The sequence below is a fragment of the Monodelphis domestica genome, chromosome 3 (genome assembly GCF_027887165.1).
Source record: "Monodelphis domestica isolate mMonDom1 chromosome 3, mMonDom1.pri, whole genome shotgun sequence".
In the NCBI taxonomy this organism is placed as follows: domain Eukaryota; kingdom Metazoa; phylum Chordata; class Mammalia; order Didelphimorphia; family Didelphidae; genus Monodelphis; species Monodelphis domestica.
Genome location: NC_077229.1, coordinates 169825260 through 169849448, shown reverse-complemented (window position 1 = coordinate 169849448; position 24189 = coordinate 169825260). Strand labels below are relative to the sequence as shown.

The following is a 24189-nucleotide window of genomic DNA, read 5'->3' as shown; positions in this document are numbered from 1 at the left end:
ATCTTAAAACACAGCATTTTTTGTCCTGAACCTCTGAGGAAATGAATGATTAGCTGTGTATGTTCAATAAACCCTCATTATAACTAAGCTTGGGGGAAGGACAGTTATATAAAACAAATATCAGGTTCATCACTATTATTATCCATTATATTATAAAGCCTGGAATAATGCTTTATATTTAGTAGGAATGCAATTGTCAAATGAAGATTGTTGTAAACTCCAAATCTAAAAGTGACAGGGAAGTCAAACCTAAATAATGTGGAGATTTAATTGATAAATAATTTGAATAGTGGCCTTGGTGTTCAATAGACACTATCAATGTAGACAATTTTATCTTGTTCATTAAAACGAATCAAATCCTAACATAATTTAATGATCAAGTTCTCTTGTAGCTATTTGTTTCAGATAAACTGAGCTGGTGTAAAAAAAAAGTACTAAAAAAGAAACAAATTCATTAAAAACTTCAGATTTTACTGCATAGCTAAGCTTCAGTCTAGTTATATATTCTCAGCCAAATTATTTTTAGTTCAAGGATATAATAAGGCCAATAGCCAAAGTAAAGTATAAGGAATGCCAAGTGAAAATGAACTACTCAGCCAAAAGTTGAAATCTCTGCTTCAAAGAAAAAAAAACCTCTGAAGCCTCCACTTTACTTTATTCTAGGCTATCATCTCTCAGATCAACCTAAGGAGGATATAATGGAACAGTAGGCAAATAAACATTAGTTGAGATTTCAGTGCAAGATTCTCACCTCTGCTTATCATAAAGACTCACTGCCTCCCATCATCAATATTTATTGAGCATTTACAGTGTACTAGGCACAATAGAACATACAGAAAAACATTGTCCCTGCCCTTGAGGAGCTTACATTCTATAACAAAAAATACACCTCTCTCTTTAAACGGTATTTTGTTGTTTGGTGTTTTCTACAAGGGTAGCAAGGGAAGATTTTGCAGCGTGAGCTTTGGGTAACTCAGCCCCACCGTCACTTGGTGAGAGGATTAGGTTAAGGGAAGAGTTTAAGGCAGACAATAACAGACCATTCAGGGTAGGGCTTAGAGTGAGATTAAAAAAAAAAAAAGCCACTATCTCACTAAAATAAGGGAAGATTTCCTATAGGAAATACAAATAGAGGCAAGAAATTTGTGGGATGCAAGCAAAGGAAGAAAGGAATCTCAGATACCGAAGCCAGAAATATCATGCTATCTTTCCCCACACAACACCCCCCCTCCCCCCACCACCAGAATAGGAGTGTGGTTGGTGACAAGGCAGAAGGAGAAAAGGCTAAAAGGTATACCTGACAAATTGGAAAACGGGATTAAAATCCAAGGCAGGCTATAAGAATAGCAACAGATTCTTTTAAAAAGGGACTTTGGAAGCACAATTTGAAAGTTAGCCAGTGTCACTTTGGACCATGAAACTTGTAGCTTCCTTAAATTAGAAGAATGCCATACCAAAAATTTAAGTGGAACATATGATTTTATTCAGACCACCACCTTTTGTTTTAAAAGAGAAACTGAAAATCAGGGTGGTGGAGAGGGGAATAATGTTTGGAACAATATGGAACTTTTGCCATTTGATAATTTTATACTTAAAACTTATTGTTTTTTTAAGCCCATTATAGCTACCAAGTGGGAAATCTTGAAAATGTACAATTTCCTTTAGAGAAGTTTCAGAACTAAAGATTTGATTTACATGAAAAGCTGTAGAGAAAGTAGTTGAAAAGTCCATTCATAAAACTTTTATTCCACTTACATCAACTTAATACACATGTTCTTAACAATTATGCTTGGATTGTTCATGAAAATTTCATAAGACATTAAACAAAGCTAGCCATCATCTCAAGTTATTTCCCTGTTAACTATTTTTACAGCACATGCATGTTAGGCAAGTATCAAAAAAATCACAAAAGCAAAAAACCTAAAAAAAGTTAAATACATGGGTTTTTTGTTTTACTGCTGTGCTTGATATACAGTGACTTTATGAATATCAAGCAATTCATTTTTACTGCATCTTTACTTGTACATTTGTTCTTAGGTTGCCTAAACCATTTAAATACAAATAAAATGAGTGTAGCAAAAATAATGAAAGCAAACAGCAGGTACTTTACAAATAATGGAATGTGAACCGTTTCTGCCCTTCTCCAGAGTAAATTGACTGGGTTAAAACTTTGTCTTAAGGAACACTTTTGCAACTGCAATCATAAAGGTGTACACGTTGAGATTTGTGTATTCCACAGATATACATGGAATGGCATGTAATATCTATGGGACATCTGTTTCTACCACAGCCATGAGTGCTCCAACCCTAAAGTACCCCACAATAACTACACCTGTGGCTGGAACCAATTATCCCTTTTTCCCCCCACCATGACAGGCCAATATGTAGGCAGTTTTCTTTGCTTAGACATGGAAGCTGTTTTAACACTGGCCTTGTGAAATCACAATGTACCAAAAGTACTATGCCAAACATGTAAAACGTATATAAAAATTCCATATCCCCATATTGGCCACCTCAGATGAAAACAGATAACTCCCCAAATGTTAACTGGCTCTACTCCCCTAATATTAAACATAAAAACCACATGGGAAATATAGAAATCCAAATAGAAGTAACATAAACCTGTCATAAATCGTAAACAAAAACTATTTGTGGGACAGCATGGATGACAAATGGTCTACTGTGTAAATTTTAGAATGAGGCAGACAAAAGTTGGAAGGCTGGTTAATTCTCCCCTCCTTCTCCTGCTTCAGCTTCATCTCCTTGGGTGTCCGATGTCCACAACTGATGAAAAAAAGAAAAGAAAAACAAACATTTTAGTATCTGCAATTTGAAAATGTAAAAGCTTTGTTTTTCTTCAGTCAAATATTTAAGTAAGTGTAATTCATTACATGCATAGAATTGTAGAAAATTTATCACTTTCAATCAAGCACAAGGCAAGTACTCCTGGTGTAACCAAGTATTTCATCTGTCTTATATAACGATACCAAAAATCATTTTCAGGGGGAGCTAGGTAGCTCAGTGAACAGATAGCCAGGCCTAGAGGTAGTAGGTCCCAGGTTGCAATCTGGCCCCAGACACTTCCTAGCTTTGGAATCCTGGACAAGTCACTTAACTCCCATGGCCCAGCCCTTACTGCTCTTCTCTTAGAACTGATACTTTCTATCAATTCTAAGACAGAAAGGTAAGCCTTTAAGAAAAAAATTTTTTTCCCATCCATTAAAACATTTATCACTTTCATCAATATTTTGTTCAATGAACAAGTACACAAACCTTAGAGTGATGAACAAAGTGGAAAATATATTGTGTGCACTCTGAATTAAAGTGGACTGGAAATATTGATATCCTTAAACTAGACTACATGTCATATGTAATTAAACCATGCCCCCAAAGGCTGCCTATATTTCGAACTATAGTCTGTACAAGGACCAAAATATTTCATATTTGTAAGTAGCACCAGAACATAAAAATACTTTTTATGGGGAAAAAAAAATCACTAAAAATTATGGTCAATACACCTTTTCACCTATTTCAAACAACCAACTCTCCCCCACTAGCTCCCTTACCCATTGGTAAACAAGACAAAAAACAGGGTGATAATGATTTCACTATAGATTACCCTACAAAGGGAAAAGATAATGAATTTAGTTGTCAAGTGGGGAAAGAACCAAAGATCTATAAAAGTGTCCAAAGGTACACGTGATAAAATCCAAATGCAAAAACAAAGATTAAACTGAGTTTCAATTAAGACACAAAGGAACCCTAAGCTCAGTGTCTAATCTTTGTTACAAAAATTAGGGCTGTTTTGTCAAATCTTTCAGGTCTCTTGAAATTAATTTTTCAAAAAGATCACTGTGAAATGATCAAAGAGGAAAAACATTCTCAAATTTTATTTGGGTTTTGGCCTAAATTTGACAATTTGCTGAATTCTGACTTAAATTTGTCTGTATCTTAGGTTATAGGAATAGAACTAAGAGATATCATCTGGCTTTGATCAAGCTTTTTTAGAAAGCCCTGTTTGCAAATTCTAATCCCAGAAAGTAACTCAGGTAAACAAAATTAAACACTTTTATGATTTCTAGGCACCCAGTCTAGATCCAAAAAACTCACTTAAAAATTGCTTAATGTTTTTTTAAATTGCTAAAATTGAGTTTTTCTTTAAATCAGTTAAGATTTGGCTTGCTGTCCTAAAATAAGTAATAACTTATCAGGATAAAACAAGGCCTCTGAATTTCCCTAAACTTGTTTATCTGTATCTAGATTCCAGCTTCATGAAATGGGGGGGGGGGGGGGGGGGGGGGACGACGGGGACCAAGAAATACATTCCAATTATCCCTTTAAAATGGCAAATAAATTATATTTTTAAAAAAAATCAATGTTGATTAATTTAATCTCCTACTAAAAATTAACAAATATACCTCACACTAGGGTGAAGATGGCATAAAGAATCTTTCAGGGTAGGTATATTATTAATGTTTTAATAATAGCCCTTGTCCAAATGTCATATGGACATATAAGCAAATTCAATTCCATCTGGGTGGCTCAGTGGATTGAGAGCCAAGCCCAGAGATGGGAGGTTCTGGGTTCAAATTTGATCTCAGCCACTTCCTAAGCTGTGTAACCCTGGGCAAGTCACTTAACTCCCATTGCCTAGCCCTTACCACTCCTCTGCCTTCTAAGACAGAAGGATAAGGGTTTTAATAATAAAAAAAATGAAGTCCACATAGTAAATAATGTCTACTCTTAACTTGATGAACCCAGGCCTTCCAGTTCTATTGGCTACTGCATGCTGCCTTATCTTAAGAAAGAACCAACTTAGTAATTCCCACTTGATCCCTTGTAAACCAAGGGAAAATTCTTAAAAGTACAACCAAGCCAAATGTAAGGTGTAGGCTTTAAAACTTCCCCTCCCCCCTTTAAAACTAGATCCTTTCCCTGTCAATTTCTCCAAAAAATTCTTTTCTCACAGTCTAGATCATCCCATTCCCCTCATACATGATTTATTTTTACTGTTAGGTATGCTACATAGGGAGGTATGTGACACATTTTTTTGTTTTAAGTCGTTCAGTCAGAAGTTCCTAACAAAATACAGTTCTCACTTTAAAGAATTCTGAAAATTTAAAAACAAAACCCACTCATGTTAACTTTATTGTACAGTATTGTACTCTCTATTCTGCCCCTCAATGTGTTCCCCAAACCCCTTCCAAATGAAAGCAGGATTATGTGGAGAGACCACCACACAGCTACTGCCCATGGCAGATGGGGTGGTGGTGGTAGTGGTGGTGGTATCAGATTGCCTTGAGGTTTCCACCACTTGAGTAGACACACCTTTGGTCCCAGTCCCACTGCTGCCTGATCCTCCAGGGTCTGCCTCAGCCTCTCTCCCCACCCCCAAGTCACCCACCCTCTCCTGTCTTGTGACCTTGAAATTTGATAATCCTTCCCTTCCAAGTCTGCAAAATTTGTATTAGGTAAAAATTATGTTATATAGAGGTATGCTAATGGTCCACTTCTGTAAAATGAGAGCTATCTGTACACAAAACGTGGCCAATGAGATAGAAAAATGGTTGGAAAAAGAGCCTGGGGAATTATGAGGGGGAAAAAATATGCAGGGTGTATTTATAGACACAGTAGGAACAGGTTTCTAGAAATTACTCTATCATAAGCAAGGTATCGAATCTATCTTTATCTTGATGGCTTTGACTACAGCAAGAGCGCTTCATATTTCTGCAGCTGTTCCCTACATAACACCCCCACCTCAGACTAATTCCTATGTTAAAGATTTTCACTTTCATCACATGTAATTATGTTGTGATGGCTATGCTTTCATCTGTTCCACACATGGAAATAATTATCATCGGGGTACTTTAGAGGAAGGATAGCATTTGCCTCAAAATATCAAGCTTAAAAGACATCACTCTCTAGAGAGCCAACCGTACTTTTTTTTTGGTATGTAATTTTGTATAACTATTATATACATACTTGATTTTAATATGGCTTTAATGCTATATGCTTGACCCATGAGAAAAATCTATAAAGAAGGTAACTCCTCCATGCTAAGAATTACTTAGAAAAAGTTCAAGTATTCTGTTCTAACCAGCTAGTGAAATGTAAAAAATCAATTTAATAAATTTACAGAAAGCCCAAAGGATTGCACTCATTACAAATCAATGCTCATATTCCTTTCAATACACAATAAAATCTTTCATGACAACCATTTCACCTATAAACACTGCTACTTATGTCTATTTCTGGTTATTTACCAAATGCCTCCCCCATCCAAGTTATGAGTTTAAAATGTATGGTGTGCAGTACATTCTTAAGTAAACAACTAAACCATGAACTTAATTTAGTCTCAACTAAAGTTATGACTTGCTTGTAAAACTTTAAAAATTTCAATCAATTATGAAACTGTTTCAGGACAAGAGCTAACGCAGATGAATCATATTAGATGTAAAAGCAAAATGATTATCAACTAATTGCTCTCACTTTTAAAGTAACCAATCCTAATGTGATTTTACTCACTTTACCAAGCATAGCAGACTGGTTAACAAAACAATTTTAATGGTAATGGACTTACTGTCAAGTTGTCTCTCAGTAATTGCATTATTAGTGTGCTGTCTTTGTATGATTCTTCACTTAATGTATCAAGTTCAGCAATGGCTTCATCAAAAGCCTGTAATAGGGGGAAAAAAATTCAGTTTTTAAGTTCTAACTAAGAGAGTATCTAAATGTTCAAACAGCAAACCAAACTTACTGTCTTTGCAAGGGAGCAGGCTTTCTCTGGAGAGTTCAGGATCTCATAATAGAACACAGAGAAGTTCAAGGCCAGACCCAATCTTATAGGATGCGTTGGTTGCATCTCCTTTTTGCTGATTTCAAATGCTTCTTGATATGCTTGTTGTGATTGATCCACTATACCTGAGGAATGGTTAAAAAAAAATTAAATTTGTAAATTGATCATCTATACATTTCACCATGCCTCATAATACTGTTATATATCAATAATTAAGTGATTGGAATAACATTCAAAAAAAACAATAATTCCTCATGTATTGTCTTATATGCAAAGTGACAAAGGACTAATTTAAATTTAAGCTAGTAACAATGACTCCAAAATACACAGAACTGCACTTAACAGTGTTCAAGCTGAAGACAAAGGCTAACACTTTCAGCATTTGTCAGCTTTTATTAAGTACTACAATGCTGATAGTTTTGGACTAAGTGTCACTAAAATTTTAGAGATGTGTACATATATGTAGTTCCAACTTCCCATTAGAGCATGTATATAATGCAGAGTTTAAAACCTAAAGTCTCACATAGATAAATATAGATTCTCAAGGCTAATACAATCTTAAGAAGTTCCTTTTTAAAGTTCTAAATAAACATAAAAACAAATATAAAATGGAGGGTGGGGTGGAGGTTAAGTCAGGAAAAAAGTTACTTCAATCAAATTAATTTGGTGAGACAAAATGAAATTAGAAACTCCTTAAAGGTATTTGGGCAAGTGCAAAGGCAAATGTTACATGTTATGTGCATGTGTATTTCCCCATCACAGGCCAGCACAAGAAATCAAAATAGAAAATTGGGGGGCGGGGTGTTGTGGAAGCTATAGAAGATATATGAAGGCCTAAAAGTTAAGACTCAGAAATGTATAAAATATAGGAATAATAGAATATCAATGTAGCCTATCTTTTAATACCATGCCAGAATTCCACTTCTTCACTTCAAGTTAAGATTGCAGAGATGTACTACAGGCTAATGGTGAGTACCAATAGGGAATTTAAAAGATTATCTTCTAGATTTTTTTCTATCATAACATGCAATAATTATTGTTCAATTCTCCATAGATTAGTTTCACATTTTATTTCATAATTTTAAAATTTATTTTTCATACAGTACTTTTGCTTAACATTGACCTCCATAAAACCTATGACCAAATACTTAACCCAAATTTTATAATAAGGTACTGTAAGCACCCCATAAAGGGGAGGGGGGGGGGGGGAAGAGAATCATACTTTTTCTCTAGTACAAAGGGAGAGCCAAAAAATTTTACATGGATTTTCCAGGTAGCAGGAGTGCCACACTCCTAGTACCCGCAATGTGGAAGGGATACCTATGTGTGCACACACAGATCCATACTTTCTAGAATAGACATTATGTGTTATAAGACAGAAGAGTAGTAAGGGTTAGTCAAGCAATATCAAGTGACTTACCCAAGGTTACATAGAAAGTATCAGATCAGTCTCCCTATCCACTTGTGTAATGTGTGTGTGTGTGTGTTTAATTTTATTTTTTTAGCTCTTACTTTCCATCTTAGGCAATGGGGGTCAAGTGACTTGCCCAGGATCTCCTGTCTCTAAGCCCAACTCGAGCTGAGCTATCCACTGAGCTATCCAGCTGCCCCCTTCATTAATATATTTTTAACATTGACATACCTTTCTTGTCATCACCAGCAGCAACCTCAGCCAAGTAACGGTAGTAGTCTCCTTTCATTTTCAAATAGAAAACTTTGCTTTCTGCTTGTGAAGCATTAGGAATCAAGAACTTTTCCAATAGAGACTAAAAAAAAAAATACTAATAATCATAAAAGGGCAGAAATTTTTAAATAAAATAAAAATCTTTAACTTTAAAGCTAATATCTATACTTTGTTATTTGTAAGTGCTATAATTTCATATGATATCTATTTGTTTAAAGAGCTGGAGAATAGTACCAATGAGATCACAGATTCACTAGTTATTTTAAAATTGCAAGGTTTACACATACTTGAGAAAAGTTCAAAACATAATTATTGTCAAAACATAAGCATGACCAAATACTATATATACATATATACACACTCTCACCCCAATATCATTCTCATCTTTTATACTTGACAAATTGATCCTTTCCAAGTCTCAAGTAATCTGTGTCTAATGTATAATCAAACTTTGAATATGACCACGTTTCAGAAACAATAAATTTGAGAGCCTACTATATACAAGGCAAAGGTAACAAAGGTACCAAAGGACACCCATTGGTGGAGTTATAAATTAATCCAACCATTCTGGAGGGCAATTTGAAATTATGACCAAAGGGCTATAAAAGAACATATACCCTTTGATCCAAGAACATCTCTACTAGGTTCGAACCCAAAAAATATTTGGGGGGTGGGAAGGATTTACTTGTACAAAAATATTTATAGCTGTTCTTTTTGTGGTGGCAAAGAATTATAAACTAAAGTGATGTTCCTCAATTGGGAAATGGCTAAACAAATTATGGTATGTGATGGAATACTATTGTATAAGGAATGGTGAACAGGATGGTTTCAAAAAAGAACTAGAAAGACCTACATGAATTGATGCAGAGTGAAATAAGCAAAACCAGGAAAATATTGTATCCAGTAACAGCAATACATGATCCAGGACAATTCTGAGAGACTTAGGACAAAGAATGCTAGATACTTCCAAAGAAAGAACTGTTGGGAGTAGGAATGCAGATAAAAGCATATGTTTTATCAATTGTTTATTTGGGAATATTTGGGGGCGGATTGTCTTGGTTTTATAGAATTATTCCCTTACAAAAATTAAATATGGAGATGTTTTGCATGATAATACATGTATAACCCAGACTGAATTGCTTGCCAGCTCTGGAGGGGAAAGGAGATAATTTGGATCATTTATGTGAAAACTGGTAATTAAAAAAAAAAAAAAAGATTTGCTACCAGGGACATAGGGACTTAGAAGGAGAAAACTGTATCACCCATAGCTTAAAAACAAAGAAAAAGGGAACCTGGAGTTACATGGGGGAAAAATATTTGAGCTGAGTCTTAAGGGATAGGTGGGGTTTTTGACAAACAAAAGAAAACAACCTAAAGTTTGTTCAGAGGATGGAGAATAATCCAATTTGCCTGAGACATAGGATATATATATATATATATATATATATATATAGGGCAGCAATAAGAAAAAAAAATAGGTGGTCACAAAAGCTATTGTAGGTTTCTAGAAAGCAATGGTATAACTGAATTGGTTGTTTTAGGGTTACTTTTGTGATTTTATGCATAACAATTTGGAAGAGGAAATAGATTGGAGACAAGAATGTTAAAAGTACTGTAATATTCTTGGTGGAAAATTAGTGATGGCTTGAAGTAATCAGAAACAAGAAAAGGGGGAAAAGAAACCCAGAAACAACCTAAGATGGGTGAAGGGATAGAGGTAATATTGTTTCTAGGAATAGTTAAAAATACTGAGATTTAAGAGAGTCTGACTAGTGTAAGAGAATAGTGATTCACTGATAAAAATAGCAAGTAAAGAGGAAGAAATGGGATGAGGGAAATGAATTGATTCCCAGTCATGCCTATATTTTGAAAGTTGTAGAAAAGCTATCCAGATGATGTCCAATGTGGAATTTGAAAATAAATCTTGGGCTTGCAATAAATTTAGGAACCATTTGCAAAGTAATTGTTAGTAGCCTTTGACATTGGTAAGATCATCAAGAGGCACAGAGAAAGTGATGGTTGAGAAAACCTGAAATTTTGAAAGAGAAAACCACAAATTAACATTCTGTTGTCCTGTATTTTTATTTTGCAATTACATTTTAATCTGGTTTGTGCTAGATGTGTGAGCTTTGTGGATAGAATTTGACACCTCTGCTTTAGACCTATTTCCAGTGTCACTTGAAAAGAGATTAATGGCCCACTTTTTCAAAAAAACATTAAGTCCAGATTCTAAATGGGTCATCCAGAACTTAAACAAAGACCCTAAGAAAAAATGCTTAAAAGTCAAGGAATGAATCTAGCCAAATTCCTTTTTTTACTGTATTAATATTTATTTCCAATACACTGCTATGTAAAGTATTAATCCTTAAAGGGAATGGGGGATAATGAAAAAGGAAAAGTAACTTTATTTTGCATTCCTATCCTCTTTGGTCAATTGCTTACTTCTACTTCTGGTTTTTGCCACTTGCTTCAATAGACAAAAGCAATCTAGCAGTTTCTTTCTCTTAGAGAATAGAGGGGTTTCCAAAAATGTGACTGTAGGAGTAACAAGTAAAATAATGCATCCCCTACTGGTACAGAATCAGTAACTAAAATATCTGGTTATATAGACCAAAGGAGCCCATTTAGTAGTAAAACCAGAAAGGAATATAAAAATGTTCGAAAATGTTACATTAAAAAAAAAACCTACAAAGGAGCAAAATATACAAAAAACACTTACTAAAGAGTCTTTAAAACCTATATTAAGTCTTTTGTTGCATTAGATACAAATTCAATTTTCATAACAATGAAATGTGCAGTCACAGAAAGGTAATTATTTTGATGCTTCCCAAAGCAAAATATGTTGAGTAACTTTAATGAAGAATTACACAATTATGTTTTTGAGCTGGAAAAAGTCTTATAAATAAATCATCCATTGAGTTCTTAATTTTTTTGTGTAATAGACTCCTCTGACAACCAGATGAAGCCTAGATTCTCTTCCCTGAATGTAAAGTATATAATTTATAGAATTGCAAAGGAAACTAATTAAAGCCAATAAAATCACACTTAAATAATGAGACATTCTATCTTATGGCTCTCACTATGTGACCTCAGGCAAGTATATAATTTAAAGTTCTCTAGGCCTTAACCCCCCAATTTGTATTAATATACTGATATTATAAAGAAAGCACTTTACAAAAAAGCAAAATAATAAATGGGGTTTGTTTCCTAAAAATCATTTTTGTCCCTTGTTATTTTTCAAAGCAGAAATAAAACTTATTCTCCATTACTGATCTTGCCTACGAGCATCACATAAAATCAGTTTATTTTGTTATATTAATGACCTACAGAACCAAGAACTAAAAAATACATACTACAGAACAAGAGTCAAACCAAGAAGCACTACCAGACACTGTCTTAAACACTGGATGGAGAATACAAGGAAAGACAAGAGAGATTGCATGCAAACAACTATGTATAAACAAGTCATAATACAGGACAAATTTGAGATAGTCTCTCAGGCAAAGTACTTTAGAGGTCTAAAAGTTGTTGACTTGGAAAGTGCCTAAAGGGAAAGGAAGAAAATGCCCTCATTGGAAAAGGGGGCTATAACAAACTTCTGTTGCTATCAATGAGACAGAAGCCCCTTTTTACAAATATTTTCTACATGCAAATGCAAAATTGTTATTGAGATGCTTATAGAGGAATTAAAGATCCCTAATATAGAATTAGGAACCAGAAGAATTAAGATGTTTCTAGAACCTAAACCTTTAAGTTATTCTTGAGAAGCTTTCAAGATTGAACCCCAGATTATCATTCTGAGCCAGGACTACAAATCTGAATTGAAAACAGGAAGGAATAGTGATAAGAATTAGAACGAACTTTAGATCAGCCAATTCCAATTCCTTTATTTTACATATGAGGAAATAGATCCAGAAAGGCTAAAATGACCCAATTAAGCCTACCAACTGGTCAGAACTGGACGGCATCCCAAATGTCCTGCTTCTAGTAGGTTGTGCTCCATTTTCAGTGTTTATATCCCCTTTCTCATAAAAATGGGTAAACTTTTTCTTTTTTTAACCTGTAACAGGTTTAAATAATAAATCAGGCAGATTAAATTAAATAATTAAATCATTAATAAATTAAATTAAATAGGCAAATGGTGGAACACTACAGCAAAGTTGAGATAAACCTTAAGGGATAATAAATGAGGGCATTTCCTTAATAGAGTGTTAATTATACTTTATTTACACTATTTTGCTCTATTTTCAGAATCTAGGATAAGGTCCTGGGCCCTTGGTTGCAATTACTATGATGTGGTCAAGTGTTGAATTTGAAAAAGTATACTTTCCTCATGTCCAGAGATCTGAAGAACAGAGTTAGCTGACTCATGGGGTATATATGGTTCCATGTCAAAATACCTTCATTAAAACGAGCAAGCACTTACCAAAACTAGGCTAGTTATTAAGAGGCCAACTAGCTAAGCTAAATGCTTTAAAAATGGGCTTTGGGGGGCAGCTGAGTAGCCCAGTGGATTGAGAGCCAGTCCTAGAGACGGGAGGTCCTAGGTTCAAATCTGGCCTCAGCCACTTCCTAACTGTGTGACCCTGGGCAAATCACTTGACCCCCATTGCCTAGCCCTTACCACTCTTCTGCCTTGGAGCCAATACACAGTATTGACTCCAAGACGGAAGGTAAGGGTTTAAAAAAAAAAAGGGCTTTGGTATGATCTAACACTTATCTCTGTACCACTTTTGATAAGCAGAATGTTAGTAGTTAGGCATTGCTAATCTAGAAGAGAGTTTAAGTTTTAAATTTTTAAAATTATTTTAGATGAACATTCTAATAATTGAGTTCAATATAAATTTTAAAACATTTTAAAATAGTACTTTAAATATACTGAATAAGCATTTAGCATCCGTGAATGCAGGGCATGTGCATATAAAAATGGTAGTCTTCTTTAAAACATAAAAAATTCCACCCCTCCCTGCTACTATTTGTTTCTATTAAAAGAACATGGTGGCAGGGGAACAGGGGAGAAGGTATCCATCCAATAGTGGTTATCTTCCACTTAGATATCTGTGGTGGCAAGATATATACAAGTATCACACCAAAAGGGCAATTTGGAGAGAAGAAATCCTTTTCAAAAGTTGAAGGCAGCAGAGCATGCCACATCTATCAAAGGTTAATTAGAATTTGTCTAATGATCTAGTGGGAAGACTGCTGGATCGGGGACATCATTTTGAGTGGAGATAATTAACCAGTACACTATAATTTTGTGAGGAGAACAAGCCAGCTGAGGTCTAAGAGTCCAGGGTTTGAGACAAATATGCTAGTACATACAATATAAGCAAAGCAGAGAAGGAAGGTGACAAAGGCGAGCCAGTCAGTATTAAGAAAATTTAAAGAACTGAACACTTTTAGTCTGGAAGAGAGAAAGGAAGTACAGAAAGGCAAATGTAGTAACTAACACTTGAATTGAATCATGACATTTATTCCGCCTAACATTTAAAAAGTACTTTAAGTTTATGCAAAGGATGCTCACAACAAGCTTTGTGAGATTTAAGTTCTGTAGTTTTATCTGTACTACATAAACGAATGGATAAAAGTATCAGAGTGAGAAAGCATCAGGTCTTTCTCCTGATTTCAAGTTCATTGTTCTTTCCAGTATCCCACACACTGTCTCAAGAAAGATCGAAAAAGAAACGTGTTCTAGGTATAAAGGACTACCTCAATTTGCTGGAATGAATTGTGTGAAAGGGAGTAATGTGAAATAAGGCTGCCAGACACTTAAAACCAAACTGTGCTGGGTCTTAAATATCAGGCTAAAGAGATCTTATTTCATCCTAAAGGCAAATAAGCTGCTGAAGGTTTGTGAGCACACAGAATGATATAGCCAGCTCCATGCCTAAGGAAGATTATGTTAACAGCTATGCCAAGGACAACCTGAAGAGGGAATATACTGGCAAGTATGGAAGTCAGTTATATTAATAGTTAGAGGTGGTGAGGACCTGAGAACTATAGTGGAAGAATGAAAAGAACTGGTAACTGATTTGTTGGGATGAGGGTAGGGTAAAGAGAGAAGATAACTCTAAAGCTTTGAACCTGGGTGATCAGGAGTATAATAGTTATTTAGACATAGGAATGCTAAGAGTGTTTTCAGAAATTCAAGTTTTTGGATATTTTAAGTTTGAGCTTCTGGGAGTGGGGGAAGAATCCAGGTACTTGTGGCCCTATTGAGATAAGGAAATACAGTTGAATTTAGAAATTAACTATGGTAACTGGTAACTATGGGAAGAGAGTAAATCAATGACAATAAAGAGATCATAACAACATTGAGAAACAAACTGCTTGGGGTGAAGGAAGTGGGGAGAATGGGATAAAAAACCAAAATAGCAAGAGACCAAAAATGTGAAATACAGAGTAGAATATAATCAAAGCTAGTGGAGGAAGGAGTTGGTGTTTCTTCAAGTGAGAAGGCTAGTGAAGGTGTAGAAAAGTCAGAGAAAGAGGAAGACAAAACTATAGCATTTAGCAAGTAGGTCATTGGTAGTCTTTGAAAGAGTAGTTTCAATCAAGTGGGGGGAATCAGAAACAATCCTAAGGACTTGAGAAGTGAAATGAGTAGGCAATGAGAAGTAGAAATAACAACCATACTTTTTCTAGGAGTTTAACACAGTAAAAGGAGATGGAACTCTCAATACTCAAACCATATAATCTCATTAATGTGGTTAATTCTGTTAACAATGCTTGCCCATCCTGTGTGACTAGTCTGTGTCCCCTCACGTAGGTTAAACTGTGGTATGGGCCCTTTCTAATTTTCTGACGTCATTAGTTTACTAAGCCAAAAGGTTGTCCACCAGGCTATTCTGGGCTCTCAAGATGTGACCAGCCCATCCCTCCCTCCCTACCCCTATATGTCTCTGATGATTTATCCTTTCTTAATATACTATTTGTAATGTGTTGTATACAATCACAGTTCTCCTTTCCATTCCCCTATGAATCAATTTCAAAACTTCAAACTTTCAGCAATTAACATTTTATGATTTGTACTATTCAACTGGAAGAATGTTAGCATTAAAAAAGATAGGCCTTTGTTTTAAGGAAAAGGTAGGATCATTAAGATAACTTCACAATTTCCCAACATCAGCTTCTCTTCATGTTCAATTCTGAGGTCAATCCATACTGCATTTTCTATGACAGTAGTACACACACATGCTGATCAACCAACTGCATATTGACAATAGGCATTCATCTACTTTGTTTTCTCCCCCCACGTGTACATTAAAGCCAATTTTTGTTAATACTTCTCACTTAGGAGACTGCAAAATTTCAGGGCTTTGATGCTTTAAGGCATTATAATCCAAGGCATTATAAAAAACCAGGACATCTGAGAGAGAATCAATATTAAATGTGAAGATTAAGCAGAAAATGCACATGGTAGTGAAAACTTGTACCCATGTAGTCTCCCTAGCACAAAATTATTAAAATATTGCAATATTGCTTAAGGAATTTTAAGTAATTTTGATATACACATGGAAGATACCATGTGTAGAGTAGCCTTTAAGACATTGTTTTCTTTATGAACTCAAAAGCTTTTTTAAAAAAAGGTCAAACATAAGCACAGTAGAATCTTACATTCTCTGTATCTATCAGTTTGACTTGAGGGAAAAGCAGAATTAAGAGAAAAAAACTTCCTAAAGTGAGGAAAGAGGTAAAGATCAAAGTACTTCAAAGTAGTACAAAAAATTCAAGGCAGGTACAAAATCAAGAAAGGCTTTATGAAAAGTATGTATGTGAGTTGGGCTTTAATGTACTGAGACAAGTATATTCTTTTACCCATGCATTCTGTTAACATTTCTAGTTCATGATTATTTCAATACTTAGTACTAGTGTCAAATTACCATACAATTATTTCTCTATATGGCAATCTTTCCCTTTTTTCAGTTGTTACTCTACTCAATCTTCTTAATAAGAAGACCTATGCTATACTTCTCTCTCTTACCTTTACTCAATAATTCAATAAACAAACAATATTTATTAAGTGCCCAGAATGTAAAGAGCCTTAAGGAAGGAATGAGGGTGAAGATATAAAGTTTAAGGCCTAGCTCCTGCAATCATTCCTCTACTAGATTTAAGTTTATTAAGACACAACTATGAAAAACAATGTTGTATAAGTGAACTGAGATGAGGTGAAGTGTCATTGGAGAAAGGGGGTGAAATGGGAAGAATGACTAGGACCAGGAAGTACTATCTGTTAAGAACATTTTCAAAGGGGTTTTACAACATATGTAGAAATTTGGGGTGGGAGGGGAAAAGGATACTGTAAGAAAAGGGAAAAAAAGGGCAGCTGGGTAGCTCAGTGGATGGGAGGTCCTAGGTTCAAATCTGGCCTCAGACACTTCCTAGCAAGTCACTTGACCCCCATTGCCTAGCCCTTACCACTCTTGTGCTTTGGAGCCAACACACAGTATTGACTCCAAGACGGAAGGTAAGGGTTTAAAAAAAAAGAAAAGGGGAAAAGAGAATAGTAAGTATTGGGGGGAAGTGTGAGCAAAGATATGAAAGGTAGGAAAAGTGTTAGGAATATTTGTTTTGAGATTTGGCAGGAGGATGGAATGGGGGGGAAAGTGTCCTAGTATATCTATCATTGACTTCATTCATGGAGGAGAGTAATAGAAAAGTAAAGTAGCAACAGAGGGAAAAGGGCTTTAAATTTAAGCTGAAGTAATGTTAACTTGACCCAGAAGGTAACTGCTACTAAACCCTAAAGCAAGGGTGATATTATCATCTTATCTTTAGGATACTCTGTTGTAGTGGCAAAGATTGCAGCAAGACCTTTTTCTTTATTGGGAGGAAGAAGGATTATAAGAACAACAATGAAGTTATTAGGTAGTGACAACTGGAAAAGTTGGGAGACTTTGTGAAATCAACAATCCAATGCTTATCATTTAAAGAGATGAAAAAACAGGTTCTATAAAAGGATTTGCCTAGTCACACATAGATTAAAGTTGAAGGGCCCCTGGCTTGCCCAAATACAGGATTCCTTTAGTTATGTATTATTATTTAAACCAATTTTTAAAAATTCAGGTTTCTGAGAATTGAGCCTGGCAAAAATCAGTAACAATTCCTAAATTTTAAACACGGAAGACAAGAATTATAAGCCTCTTTAAGACCATGCCATTCTTTTTGTTTAAGTTGTATCTAATTCTTATGATGTCTTTTTGGAGTTTTCTTAGCAAAGATATTAGGCTGGTTTGTCATTTCCTTTTCCAGCTCATTTGAGAAATGAAGAATTAGAGTCAAACAGGGCAAAGTGACTTCTCAAGGGTCACCCAGCCAGTGTCTCTGGCCAGATTTGAACTCAAAAGAGGAGTTTTCCTGATTCCAGGCCTGGCACTCTATCTACTGCACCAGCTAACAATTTTAGGGTTGGCTTAATAAACAGTGGAGAGCACTAACTTTGACTTCAGGAATAAACACCACCTGAAGCTTCTTCCAGACTGTTATTTGGTGTTTCCTTAAAGACCTCTTCTAGGGGAGACAGAATCCACTATCTCCTGAGGTAGACAGACTATTCAACTTCTGATAAGCTCCAATTTTTAAGAAATTTTTTCCATCAGAAATATGCCTTTCTGCAACCCCTATTCTTATTCTCCTCAATAAACATGTCAAAAGTAACAGTGATTGCTCATATCAGGTTTTCTTCTTAAGGGAATTTTAATACTATATACTACATTCTGTAAGTAAAGCCTACAGTATCTTTCTGGGCCAAGGCTGAACCACTAAAGGAATATTGTGAAGTCTAGGTTTTAGAGTCACATTAGACTATTGAGATACGTTTTTAAAACTGAGATCCCCCCACTTTAATAGTAAATTCTGCAAAACTTCTAGAAGGGCCCCTCTGAGAGCTGGAACACAAGAAAGCCTTGTCTTTTCTCATTTATAAATAACTACGGAAAGAAATAGCTACAAATCTCAATAAGTCCAATTAAACTCATTGAAGAAAATAAACTTAAAAAATGAAGCACAAAAAGGATGCCATGCCTAGATGGCAAATAAGTAAGAGCCATAAGTCTTAAAAAAAAGTTGTGGGGTAAGGAGGTAGCTAAGTGACTTAGTGGTTTGGAAGCCAGGCCTAGAGACCAGAGATCTGGGGTTCAAGACACTTCTTAGCTGTATGTCCTGGGCAAGTCACTCAATCTTCACTGCTCAGCCCTTGCTCCACTTCCCCAGAATGCTTTGTAATCTCACCTGGGCCGAGATCGAGAAAGTATTTAACCTGGTGGCAAAGGTTTTTGGGTCATTTTTGGACTTCCATTTTGGAGCAGAGGCGTCTCTTCCATGATGTGAGGTTATTTTGTCTAGGCCTCTGGCCTAGGCACATGTTTCTTATCCTGTATTTTCTTTAATCCTTAATCTCTAATAAATCTCTAAAAATTATAATACCTCAGTCTCCCCTACATTTGAACTGTTACAGTTTTTGGCGACCACTAGATTGGATGAGAACTTCTCAATTTTTTTGGCCTAGATAATTTTTTTAAAGCCACGTTTCTCCAAGATGCTTTTTAGAAAACCATCTTGATCAGCTCCTGCTTCTGGCCTCTCACCTGGTGCCCGAGCTCCTGGCCCTGTCCACCCCGGGGGTCTGTCTCTCACCCATCTGGCCTCCGACCCAGACAGCTCATCAACCCCAGACCCAGACCCAGGAGCATGACCCCAGCCGGCTCATCACCCCGATCCTTGGAGCAGATCGCTCAGGACTCATTGTGACCAGCTGGTAACAGTATTGGCCACGTGGGCGGAAGGGAGAGACTAGAGGGAAAGGAGAACGGGTAATTTTCCCTTAGGCTAAGCCTCCACGTGGATGGGGGTATTGGCCACAGGGGGTTCATAGCAGGGGAGAGAGAAGAAACAGACTTTTCAAACAGAAACTTAAAAAAGCAATTGGCTGTTTAAAAGGATACCTTTTGACTGTTCTGGTAATTTCATTGATTGCACCTGTGTACCAGAAGAAAGATTCAGCCCAAAGATTCAACTTTAACTTTGGAGAGGCAAATGGGTGGCTCAGCGAACTGGGAGCCAGACCCAAAGACATGTGGTACTGGGTTAAAATCTGGCCTCAGATACTTCCCAGCTGTGGGGCCCTGGACTGGTCCCTTGAACCCCATTGCTTAGCCCTTATCACTCTGCCTTCGGACAATAGACATTTAAATGGATAATTAATAATTTTTAAAAAAAAACTCACCCAAGGAACTGAAAAGACTTAAAGGCTATATTCTAAGGCATTTCAGACTCCAATGGTTTATAAAAATATCTGACTATTGCATTTTTCCTGATTGTTTTGTTTAAGGTTTAACTTTGTGATTTTAAGTTCATATATTACTGGATTCAATATTATTATGTTACACTGAAGGTTGATTGAATTTATTTTGAATGTACTGAGTTTTGACTACTGTTAAATTCTGTTTTTCCCCTATAACTGTGCTGAACAAATATTATTGAATAAGCCCATATATGGGGAAAAAAACCCAGCTTTTTTCTATTTTTGCCTTTGTCACATAGAGGATAGATGGACTTCAGAACTGGTTACAATTGTATAAAACCTTTGGAAAATTTAATGTGCTAAATATCTCAAATGATTTTAAGGGTTTTTAAAATATGATTTTTGTAATTTTTTTAAACAATCTCTGGTTATTTTGCCTGCCCCTACCACGAGGTAAGGCCCATTCTAGTAGCTGAAGTGAAATACATTTTATAACCCCCAACCTTCCCGCATTTCTAAGTATGTGAATGGAAGTTGGGCAGTTAATCTCAGGGCATTTGTATCCCTAAAAAAAAGCCTCCAAAAAAGGAGCACCCCTTTATTTATACTCTTCAGCTCACTACTTGCACCAGAATGATATATAGATTTCTTGATTATGTTCTTAACCCAAGATGAGTTTTACTTTGTTTTAAAAAATGTTTGAATACCAAGGTTGAAAGATTGCTACATTTGTAAAAATTGTGACAAATATCCATCAATTCATAGGCTTTTAAATGTCATACAACTTATGTGAAATGTGAAAGTGTGTTTGTTTGCTATTGTAATTAATTGGGCTATTGATAACTACATATTTGTACTACTGTTCAATTCATTTGCCTTCTATTCACAGTGATCATGGCCAAATATTAAGAGGAAATGGATCTCATTTTTGGTGAGAAAGTCTTGTATTTTATATTTTCTTATCTGACACAGAGTGTCAATGATTATAAGCTATATTTTTTAATTTTTAAAAGCTCTTCTATTATATTTTTCTTGCATGTGCAATATACTATTTGTTTTTTTCTCTTTTTTATATTTCAAGCACATGTCACCAGCATTAAGATTTTCTTTAACTTTTTGACTTTTCAGTACTTAAGTTTGAAATACATTTGCTAATGCATGCCCTAAAAAGCTAGAGACTATAAAAACGGATGCCACTAATTATTTAAAAATTAGGACTTTGCTCTTTGCTTAATGATCCTGTCTGATTCCAGGACAAGATATACACACAAGAGCCATTGCACAGAACCAAAGAAAATCCAATCCAGGATGGATTGATGCACTCCTAGGCCAATAAAAAGGTCTTGAACCTAGTGTGAAGACTCGAGGTTACTGTGTTTATCATTGCTAGACATAGGCTTTCCTTGTGTCCACACTCACTCTGAAGATACTCACAGAGGAGTATCCCCAAACTTGGCTCCTACTTGGCTTCTATAATCTGGTCCCTTCCTTTTCTGCCTTTCATAGTGTGGTACTTTTCTGTAGTCCTGGCTATTGACTGGGTAAGATCATTTTGATTGGGCCTTGATTCAAGGACCTGTTATAGATTTATTTTTCTTTTTACTTGGAATTTTACACATGACTTAGTCTATATTTTCATCCAGAAATTTTTCTTTTCTTTTTGGATTTTTCTGATATCTTTTTAATATCTCTTGCCAATTGATATACATATATATGATATATATGATATATATATGATATATATTATATATATATATATATATATATATACACACACCTCAGCCATGCATCCCTAAGTGATCCTATTTTTTTAATCACCCTCTTAAGGGGGGAATGTAAAGAATATCATTATTTAAATTGCAAAGTTTAAATTCCTTTTGAGAAGAATTTTAGGTAAAAAAGAAGCTACCTCTCTGAATCCAGAACTGAACTTTTGGAGAAGCCACCATGAAGAAGCCTCCAGACCACAAGCTACACAAAAATGAACTTTGGGTGTAGTTGATTGAACATTTATTTGTATGTATACTTTGATGCCAAAGGGGACTGCCCCCCTAACTGGCTTTTTGTCAAGGTGTTTCAGCAATTTTTGGTTTTATTCTTTTTTTTTCTTCTTATCCTCAAATTACTGTAATGTTTAAGTTGATTATGTTTTCATGATCCTTTTTGGGGAAACTTGTCTCCCCAATGACGATCAAACGGGGGAATGTAAAAAATAGACTCAAACTCTGGACTTCAATCCCCACAAGCCCTTGCTCCACTTCCCCAGAATGCCTTGTAATCTCACCTGGGCCGAGATCGAGAAAGTATTTAACCTGGTGGCAAAGGTTTTGGGGTCTTTTTTGGACTTTGATGTGAAGTTATTTTGTCTAGGCCTCTGGCCTCGGCACATGTTTCTTATCCTGTATTTTCTTTAATCCTTAATCTCTAATAAACCTCTAAAAATTTTAATACTCCTTGCAGAGAGAAACTAATTTCTACCTGGCCTCAGTCTCCCCTACATTTTAACTGTTACAGAAGGTAAGGATTAAAAAAAAAAAAAAGCTATGGTAAAAAATCATCAGTAAAGAATATAAGAAAAAGATAGGAAAAAAGTAAAATAAGGCAAAGGGAGAGAGAAGATAAAGAGGGAACAACAAAAAAAGTGTAAAAAAGGTAGGTAGAAGAATCAACATGACCAAGCTGATTGAGACAGGCTATCTGGAGTCAAACTAAGTAGTAAAGATATTTGAATGTAGCAGTAGAGAAGAAAATATATTTGAACAGAATTATAAAATGCAACTACCAGATTATATTTATAGAATAGATTTAATGCTGCAGCTCCATACTCCTGCTGTTCAAGTAAAATAATTTTTTGGAGATCTTGAATCTGAGATGTAAGGCAATGATAGAGGGAAAGGATTCTTAACTTGAGGCCTCTGAATTTGATGGGTTTTAAACAAATATATTTTGATAAATATATTTAAAAATATTCAGGGTTCCTTTGTAACTTGATGTCTTTTATTTTATGCATTTAAAACCGTTATTCTGAGAAGTCTCATGGGCTTCACTAGACTGCTAAAAGATCCATGATAAAAAAAGATTAAGGAACCCTATGATAGAGAAAACAATACAGTCAGGAGCATTCATGCTCTTGCCTATAGGTAATTAAGAAAACATAATTATTGTTTCCTCATCTAAAATATGAAAAAGTTAGATGATTATACTTTCTCAAAAGTATACTCTTATAAAGATACATAGGTATATAACGTAAGCAATACACTGTTTTGGCAAACATTCTGCCTTTGTAAAAATGTAGTTCTAGAATGATTTTCAGAAAGTCAACTACAATTTGATTAGCTTGTATTTAAGTTTATTATATATTTTTAAAAGTATCTTTTATGCTCACAGATATTTTTAAAAGGTCATTCTTAATGAAAACTTCTTAAACAATATTAAAAACATAATGCAGAAATTTTTCCCCTCTACACTTTTACAACAAACACAGAGAATTAACAGGTATATTTGTAATATTTCTCTATCTTCCATATGGTTATTCCTTTGCAAAATCAACCATCCCAGCCTATCTTTTATACTGGTGGTGATCTCATCCAGCTCCCTTGGGGTTCAACTCCGATGTTACATTCATTAATTTTTATTTTTTATGCTAGGCATCAACAATTACCTACCGTACAGCTCCAATTGTTTTCTCAAATTCAGTGAACCCAAAATGAAATTCATTATTCTCAAACTCTCTTAATTTCTTTACCACCACCACCACCCTTCAAACTCAAGTTTGCAATGAATTCACTCTAAAATCTATCTTTCCTCTCTCTCTCTCTTCCATTCCCCTCACATATGGTGTTGCAATATATCTCATACTCAATCCTTTTTCTCCATTGGTTTGCACTAGCAGCTCAGGACTTCTCATCTCTTACCTGAATTGTTACAATAGCCTCCTAGTTGGTTCTTCCTGCCTCCAGATTCTTCTTCTCCCCTACATAAACTGCAAAATTTGTATTCCTGAAACAAGGGTCTGAACCTACTACTACCTTTATCAAGAAGATCCAGTGGCTCTTTTCTTGCCTTGAAGATAAAACCTAAATATATTGTTTAAGTCCTATAGAATTCTACCTATTTTTCCAGGTTTATTGTAAATCCATGTCCAGATTCTAGGCTTTTGAGTGTGGCAGCCAATCACAAAATTCTTGAAAACTACTCGTCACCCATGAATAAGTAACAGTTTCACAAGTTTTTTTTTTTTGTTGTTTAGAACTTCAATTTGATACCACAAGCCAATTAAGTGAGTCTTCAATTCCCAAGGGAAAATTTGGAGACTCAATCTTGGCTCTTATACTCCTAAAATGAGAAGCAGTCTCATCATTTCAAAGATCAAGTACATGGCAAGCAGAATGATGATTTAAAGAAAATTAGCCAATTGATTCCATAGATTCCAATAAAAACAGAAACCACTGACTGGTAAATAGC

The 24189-nt window shown here is 35.3% G+C and overlaps 1 protein-coding gene across 8 annotated transcripts in view; it reads right to left on the bottom strand.

Moving 5' to 3' along the window:
* Window positions 1-778: 778 nt before the first annotated feature.
* YWHAZ (tyrosine 3-monooxygenase/tryptophan 5-monooxygenase activation protein zeta) overlaps window positions 779-24189 on the bottom strand; it is a 46774-nt gene continuing 23363 nt past the window's right edge. For all 8 annotated transcript variants that reach the window (XM_007488164.3, XM_001380109.5, XM_056823252.1 and 5 more), the window contains exons 3-6: window positions 8439-8562; window positions 6758-6921; window positions 6581-6676; window positions 779-2784 (exon numbers count right to left, since the gene is read on the bottom strand). In XM_007488164.3, coding sequence (XP_007488226.1) covers window positions 2725-2784; window positions 6581-6676; window positions 6758-6921; window positions 8439-8562 — 444 coding nt within the window. In that variant the 3' untranslated portion in view covers window positions 779-2724. The remainder of the gene's footprint in view (window positions 2785-6580; window positions 6677-6757; window positions 6922-8438; window positions 8563-24189) is intronic.